This window comes from Danio rerio, chromosome 16, assembly GCF_052040795.2.
Source record: "Danio rerio strain M-AB ecotype USA chromosome 16, GRCz13ab, whole genome shotgun sequence".
Taxonomy (NCBI): domain Eukaryota; kingdom Metazoa; phylum Chordata; class Actinopteri; order Cypriniformes; family Danionidae; genus Danio; species Danio rerio.
The window spans coordinates 3,226,211-3,235,000 of record NC_141036.1 but is presented as its reverse complement, the minus strand read 5'-3'; the positions used below and the strand labels follow the sequence as shown (position 1 = coordinate 3,235,000).

Genomic DNA, 8,790 nt, shown 5'->3' with positions numbered 1-8,790 from the left:
GTTGAGGCATGAATATCGATTAAACTTAGGCTGAAATTAAATGACTTAATTAAATAAAAAGTTAAGATACACACAAAAGGTCCAACTATTTGTTTTCTTTCATAAACTTTTTACATGCACATGAAACACACAGGAGTATATTTGATAAAAAGTGCATTTCCCATTTGAATTAGGAGAAAACTTTAATTTAATAGGACTCATGCGGCAAAGTCTTTATGATAGACTTGTTAATTTGCATCCTAATTAATAATAACTCAATTAAACATGTTATACACACGTTCGACTGCAGTTTTTAGATAAAACATACAACAAAATGTACTAAAAGTACGAATTTCAGTTTGGAAAAATGTACAAAAAAATGAACAAAGAGCCAGGTAGATTTGTCATCTGAAATGTGCAACAAAAATTTGATATAAAAATAAAAAAAATGTAGGTTGAGGCATGTTGAACCTAGGCTAAAATTAAATTAATTAATTAAATGATAAGTTAAGATGCACATACAAAAGGTCCAATTATTTGTTTTTTATTAACTTACATTAACTTTACATAAACACACAGGTGTATATTTGATAAAATGCATATTTTCCATTGGATTAGGAAGAAAACTTTATTAAAAAACTGAAGAAAACTTTAATTTATTACAACTCAAGAGCCAAAGTCATTATAATATTCTTGCTAATTTGCATTTTATTTAGTAAATACTCAAATATACACGTTATACACACGTTTGACTATAGTTTTTTGATAAAACGTACAACAAAATGTACTAAAAGTAACATATTTCAGATTGGAAAAAATGTACAAACGCTCTCTAGTGGATTTGTCATCTGAAATGTGCAACGAAAATTACCCGGAGCAATGTATTTTAAGTTGCACAAAAAATGTAGGCAGAGGCATGTATTTGCATTGAACCAAGGCAAAAATTAAATTAATTCATTACATATTTCTCAATAGAATAATAAGAAAACTTTAATTCATTATGTCCAAAGTCTTTATAGTCTTCTTGTTCATTTGCATCTTCAATTAGCAAACCTGTTTGGTATAAAATGAAAGGGACAGTTCACATAAACATGAAAATTGTCATCATTTACTCGCATTAAAACTCCTTTAAAAACTAAATTCTGCAGATTTCAAACCTGTCTGAGTTGCATTTCTTCTGTTGAACAATAAGCAAGATATACTGAAGACACAATCTTTTGTGCTCAACACAAGCAAATGGTTTGAAACAAGTCAGTGGTGAGCAAATGATGACATAATCTTATTTTAGGGTGAACTATCCCTTAAATGCGGACAGATTATGTTAAAGCGATTTAAGGGTGGAGGACTGAGGGTGGATGCTTTGCTTCAGCATGAGTAGTTAGCTTTGTGTGTGTTTGTGTGAAACTGCAGCTTAGCATCTGCTCTTCAGTGTGTCCGTGGTCAAACGAAACACACCCGTACAGTTGGACTGCATCATGGGAGAAAATCAACCTGTTATTATGACTCCCAAAGTAGTTTAGCCACCCATACAAAGCAAAGGGGATTCCTTAAAATACTGCCAGCCTGACCAAAGGCTTCTGGGTAGTGTGTGGTACAAATCGCATGTTCATTTTTCCATATTTAGAGATGAAATGTTCTTTTATCTGTTTTAATAGCTTCACATGTTTAATAACTTTTGTATTATCTATGTTTTTCCCACATTTTGCCAGATTTTTGTACTGTATAAAAGCCATTTGCTGAGAAAAAACATGAACATTTGTAGTTTTTATATTGGTTAGTTTGCTTAGGTTTGGCATCAAATGCAATTTCTGCACTGAAAATCTGGCCACTGTACATGGTTTTTTCTTCTTGGACTAAAATTGAGAAATTATTAAATACATGAAGGCGCCCACGAGCCAACCAATGAGAATGTAGAAAAATTATGATTAAAAATAAAACAATGCAAATATGGGGTTCAGCCTACACTTTCGTGAAACTGCAAAAATTGTACTTCAACATATGTTTGACTGCAGTTTCTAGATAAAACGTGTGACAAAACATACCCAAAGTAACGTAGTTCAGATTAAAAAATTAACAAAGCGCCCTCTAGTGGATTTGTCGTTTGAAATGTGCAACGTACATGACCCTGAGCAATGTATTTTACATTTTGCAAAAATGTACAGGTAGGTTGATAAATAAAACGATGAGATAAACACAAAATATTGAACTGTTTGTTTTGTTATACATTTTTAGCTACACACAAAACGCACAGAAGTGTATATTTGATAAAAATGAACATTTCCCATTAGATTAAGAAGAAAACTTTATTAAAACACAGTAAGAAAACTCAATTTGACACATGAGCCAAAGATATTCTTGATAATTTGCATTCAAATACTCAAATATACATGTTATACACATGTTTGACTGCAGCTTTTCAATAAAACATACAACAAAATGTACTAAATTAATGCATTTCAGATTAGAAAAATGCATAAAAAATTAAAGTGCCCTCGAGTGTCATCTGAAATGTGCAACAGAAATTGTACAAAGTATTTCACATTTCTCCCAAAAAAATGTATTTCCATTGCACCTAGGTTAAAATAAAATGTATTAATTAAATAAATAGTTAGAATGCACACAGGAAAAAGTCCAAATATTTATTTGCTTTTATCAACATTTTTCATAAACACACTGGTGTATGTTAGAATAAGTCATATCGCTTTATTTTAACGATCTAGGCACAAAGTCTAAAGCGCATAGTGCAAAATTATTAAATTTTATAGATAGAAAAATACGCTTTGTGCCCCGGCACATGGTCTAACAGGGTTGTGTTTATTCTCTCAATGAGTTCTGGGTTTGTTTTGAGCATAACATGCATTAAACCAATCAGAGTTTCATCTTCCATTCCCTTAACAGTCAGTTGCGTCGCCCCATGGTGCATTTGGGATAGAGGATAAAGAACGAGCCTCCTCTATTCAGCCTCTTTACTTTCTTTTTACTTTACTTTTACTCTTTACTCCTTTACTTTGGTGGATTAAGGAAACAGTAGAAACTCACTCCACTGAACACATCCATTAGCCGACATATTAATTTAGTTTAAGTGCAAGGATTTGCTTAAACTATTTCTAAATTCAGCTATAATTCCAGCAAAGGAATAAATGAACAATAATAATGAAGTGTGGTCAAAAAGCTGAGTTATATCCAAACACACGTCCTATTCTTATGCCGCATATGGTGATGCAGACGCAGGGCCGGAGTGGGACTTCTTTTCAGCCCAGGAGTTTCAAGCCTCAGACCGGCCCACCACAGTTCACGACTGACTATATTAAAATAAGGTCATTTCCAAATCAGTTTCTAATGACACTATCACGTCTTTTCTTGAGAAAGCAGCTGCTTTAGAACTTCAAATGTTCAACAACCCAAACAGTATTATATGTCTTAACAATAAAAATGAAAAAATTTAATTACTCAGAGGAAGATCGAACCCGGGTCTGCGGCATCGTAAACTAACGTGCTATTCACTGAACCACAACAGTTGTTCATTAAGTAGTGACTCATCTAAGTTATATCATCATTAACCTGCAGGCTGCGAGAAAATAGATAAATAGAGTAGAGCTGCGGTAAAATAAAAAATAAAAAGGCTGTGGTCAAGTAAATAAATAAATAAATTTAAAAAGTTAGACTGCTGAGAGCAACAGATTCTGGAGCTAGGGATACCAGCCCTCGCGACCAAAAAACGGACCGGCCCACCGGGAATTCTCCCGATCCTCCCGATTAGCCAATCCGGGCCTGTGCAGACGTCTCCAAAACCCCACAGGTGGACAAATCTACACTTGTTTTTATTAAAACAAATATAAATATGCATATAATAAATAATACTGATCATAATAATAACATTATACTAACGCAGATTGTCATGAATAAACTGAAAAAAGGTATGTACTTATATTATTATTCAATACTATTATTAAAAAAAAAAACTTGCAAAGATTAAGGGAATCCCTTTTAGCATTAACACTTGCTGGTGCCTCAGACTGTGGAAAGCAGTATATCATTTATTAAATCCATACAAATATTTCTGAAAGTCTCATGAGGGCAAGTAGAGACACACGCACCCAAACCCTTCAAAGAAAGCCAACAGAGGAAGACTTCAGCCCCTTGATGGTTCAAGTCTGTAATAATCACTCGCTCATCATGCCAAATTCAGAGGCCAATCCCTTCACACACGCACAAATTACAGAGCACCCATGCTCAAATACAGGCTTTTAACCCAGAGGTAAACACTTTCCTTTTGCCACTTTCCCAAAGAACATCCTGTGCTGAATATTCTGCAAATGAACAAGCGAGATGCCAGTTCACTCGATGGCTGGTTGTGTTTGCTGTAACCAGCAAAACTTTAACTACTATTATTAATTTGCTCGCTCTCAGACCATTCAAGACCAAAGCCTTAATGTGTGGGAAAATCTCATGATCATTTCTCCTATTTGGAGATGAAATACATCTGTTTAATAACATCTGTATTCTGTTTTTACCCCATTTTGCCAGATTTATGTACTGTGTGTAACAGGGGTGTAACGCTGACAACAGAGGTGTGGATCCAAACGCAGGTTTATTAGAATGGTCAGGCAACCAATGGTCAACACAGGGGCAAACAGATGTAAATAGGCAGTCCAGAATCGTAGTCAATAGGCAGGTAGATGGTCAGAGGCAGGCAGCAGACAAGAATAGACAAATAAACAAGGCGAGGATCAAAAAACATGGCAAAGCAAGACAAAGGAAAATGCGTTGTAGTGTCACAGTAAACAAGACTCATTGAGTGTGTTTGTGCTGCTTATGTAGTGCAGTAATCAGTCCCAAAAGCAGCATCAGCTGTGAGAGTCTAATCAGTGGAGACTTGGAGCAGGTGTGTGTGTGTGTTGCATGACTGAATATGTAGTCCATAGCATGGTGGATTTGTAGTTCGTGTGAATGTGAGTGTTTACCAGTGATCTCTGGATGTTAAATCGCTGGTGATCGTGACAGGTTTTTCAAGTCAAGGTTTTTCCATGGGCTGTCAAAAGCCATTTGGTCTAGGAAAACATGAGCGTTCAATGTTTTCTTAGCTTATTTGGTTTAGTTTGACATCAAACGCAATTTCTGTAATCAATATCAGGCCACTGTACATGTTTGTTTTTGCATGGACTAGATTCGAGAAGTCATTAAATTCATCATGGCGCCCACATGCTTCCCAAACATATGAGAACTTAGAAAAATAATGACTAAAAATAAAACAATACATTGCAAATATGTGCTTTGGCCATTGTTTTTGTGAAACTACAAAAACGTACTTAAGCATATGTTTGACTGCAGTTTCTAGATTAAACATAGGACAAAACGTAAATAAAGTAGCATATTTTACATTCAGAAAATGAACACAGCGCCCTCTAGTGGATTTGTAATCTGAAATATGCAACTAAAATTAGCCTGACAATGTATTTTACATTTCACAAAAAAGTAAGTTGAGGCAAAGCAACGTGCATAACTTTAACTACTATTAGTACTTTACTCACCCTCAAGCCATTTAAGACCAAAGCCCCAATATGTGGTAAAATCTCGTGATCATTTCCCTTATTTGGAGATGAAATAGATCTGTTTGAAGGGCCATGCGCATCTCCCCCCACATCTCAGCTTTTTCACACCTCTAGATTGAAAAAAGTCAGGACAGTGGGTGAGTCCAGCTTTGTTTAAGTGGAGTGTGAAGAAAGAGGGAAGGGTTTGCATGAAAAGGGGAGTTTCCCTACTGAAAAAAACAGCTTGAACCAGCCTTGGCTGGTTGGCTGGTTTTAGCTGGTCAACCAGGCTGGTTTTAGAGGGGTTTTTTAAACCAGCCTAAGCTGGTTGGCTGGCTTTAGCTGGTTGACCAGCTTGGTTTTAGACCACTTCCAGGCTGGTTTCCAGCCATTTCCAGCCTAGTCTTAGCTGGTCAGGCTGGGAGATGACCAGCTAAAACCAGCTTGTCCAGCCTAACCAGGCTGCGAGCCCAGCCAAATCCAGCTATAACCAGGCTCAAGTTGGTTTTAGCTGGTCATTTTCCAGCCTGAACAGCTAAGACCAGGCTTGAAATGGCTGGAAACCAGCCTGGAAGTGGTCTAAAACCAAGCTGGTCAACCAGCTAAAGCCAGCCAACCAGCTTAGGCTGGTTTAAAGTGGTTTTTCCTGCAGGATTCAGTTCAGGCAGGCGCTGATTTTCAGGCAAAACAAACACAGATGCAGAGGAGAAAGACAGTAGCCTCTTTCACACAGTGATACCGGTAAATATCTGGAAAATTTCCGGAAAGACTTTACCGGTATATTGAAAAAAGCGCTGTTCACACAGGCGAGGACGTTACGGAAATTTTTTCCGGAAAAGAGCATTCACACATCCATTCCAAAATACCGGTAAATTCTGACATCATTCTCCACAAATGAGCTTTAAATGGCTACGCTTGTATTTGTAAACATTTGACTAAATTACAAACTCTTTTGATGATCAATATTGTGAACAACTTTCGCAGGATCATTTTCGCATGTCGAGATGTTCATAATATGTGTGTGTGCGGCGCTCATAGGCACACGCAAAGCTTGAAGGTAAACAAACAACGGCTTATCATAAGCATCTCATCGATGATTATTTACACAGTTGGCATTAAGAGGAACATATAAACGTGATCTGACTAACTTCTAGCAGCTAAATGTGTCTGGAAAAATATTCAAAGGCTTTTATTCTCACAAACCGCGCGCACGTAAATGCGTCTGACTGTTGTGATTGGCTAAAGCAGACGTCTCACGTCAGCACATTCTAGACGTGCACGCGCTTATTACGGGAATCTTCCTTCTGCATTCACACAGCGCAGCATTCCGGCAAATTGCCGGTAATGTTACAACTTCTCTTTCCGGAAAATAGCCAGAACGAATTTACCGGTATTTTCAAAAAGGACCTGTTCACACATACAAATTTTCCGGAAAGGTCTGTATGTGTGAAAGGGGCTAGTGACTGTGTTAACATGGATATTATAATCGAATTATTTGGCAAATTGTTAATTTGTCGACTTTAACTGCAGTTTGGCACTTTCATTCAGGAACATTTCCTGCATGCCCCAGTGATAAACCAGAAACTGGATGCGAAGAACTGCTGGAAGAGTGTAGTTTTGATGGAATGTTTGATAACATATGGGAGAAAAAAAACTCAGCATTTCTCGGTCATTTAGGTGCACTCTGTAGGTCGCGTCAGAAAGCCGTGTGTGTGTATAGACCAGGGGTGTCCAAAGTCGGTCCTGGAGGGCTGGTGTCCTGCTGATCTTAGCTTCAACATGCTTCACCACACCTGCCTGGAGATTTCTAGTACACCTAATAAGAGCTTGATTAGCTTGTTCAGGGGTGTTTGATTAGGGTTGGAGCTAAACTCTCCAGGACACCGGCCCTCCAGGACCGAGTGTGGACACCCCTGGTATAGACTATCCTGTCAAAAAATTCTACGCAATGGTAACAGTTTGATTGCAGTGTTTACAAGTCTACACTCGGAGAGCAGCATTTACAGCGTATCTTTCAGTTCATAATATTGTAGTGATATTAACGTACTGTAAACTCAGTAACTAAATAATTTTGACTAAGCTCTGTCTTTAAAAACTGAAAGAGTCCTGCTGACGATACAGACTAACTTTACCATCTGAATAAACATAAACAAAGACCACAGATCACACACTTACCAAATCTGTAGAGACAGAACAATCAATACCAACTGGAGCCGCGTCTTTTTTAAAAAGAGACAAGAGGCAAATCCGGATTTCACCATTTCCAGATGTGAAAAGCTCTCGGTTGAACAAAGTTCCTTACAAACGTATTTCTGTCGCGTGTTAGCAGACCACTGTAATCCACACATGAGTTCAGCTGCGCTCTCATAGCAGGGAAATGAAAACGAAACCTTCAATGTGGCACATTTATAAACACAACACTGACGACTCGTGTCTCTGAACTATTCTTCTTCTTCCACTTGTTTTTACAACACAACGTGGCATCTCTCTGCCGTCTGAACACTGTAACAGGGCTTCAAAGCTATCATGCATATTAATGAAGTTGACAATAGAGCGTGCTGATTGGTTTGAACCAAGTCTTTCTCATGAATTAATGCTGCACACTCAAATGTGTCACGTTGTATTCCAGTCAACATGCTGAAGTATACACAAGGATCTAATCTTCTAAGCTTCAAAAATTCGTTTCAAAATGGTAGTTGCTGGAAATAATGCAAAAACAACCATCTTTCACTTATTAGTGAAATATATGTGTCCTAATAGTGTTTTTAGCAGTGTGGGACACATATACGACTGTCAACAGCTCAACAAATGTGCTCTGGTGTTTCATGACCCTTTAATAACTTTTGTATCATCTCTGTTTTCACCCCATTTTGCCAGATTTTTGTACTGTGTATAAAATATATACCCTGTATTTTTTCACCCCAATTTCTGTTTAATGGAAAGGAGACTTTGTTTAAACACATTTATCTCTCTAAATAACTGTGATTACATAATTCTGTGACGTACCCGTACAGACAGCTGGAGTGTGTCGGATGTCTGGAGGTACTCTGGGTCGACACTGGGCCATGGCTGCTGAAGGACACTTCCCTTCCCAGACAGCACACTACCAAGGGGACTCCTCACCTGAGACAAACCTGACACAGAAAACATTACATACGGACAATAGTGAGTACAGTTTATGGTGATTAAAAAAACTCCTAAATATACAGTTGATGTACAGTTGGAGAAAATATTTATTTCAACACATTTCTGATCATATAGTTTTAATAACTCATCTCTA

At 37.4% G+C, this 8,790-nt stretch overlaps 1 protein-coding gene across 3 annotated transcripts in view; it reads right to left on the bottom strand.

Annotated features, from left to right (window-relative positions):
* Nucleotides 1-8,790, bottom strand: part of lars2 (leucyl-tRNA synthetase 2, mitochondrial) — a 127,570-nt gene that overhangs the window by 1,475 nt on the left and 117,305 nt on the right. For 2 of the 3 annotated variants that reach the window (XM_087284874.1, NM_001105701.1), the window contains 1 exon segment: nucleotides 8,517-8,644. In XM_087284874.1, the coding sequence (XP_087141000.1) occupies nucleotides 8,517-8,644 (128 nt within the window). 3 annotated transcript variants of the gene reach the window in all.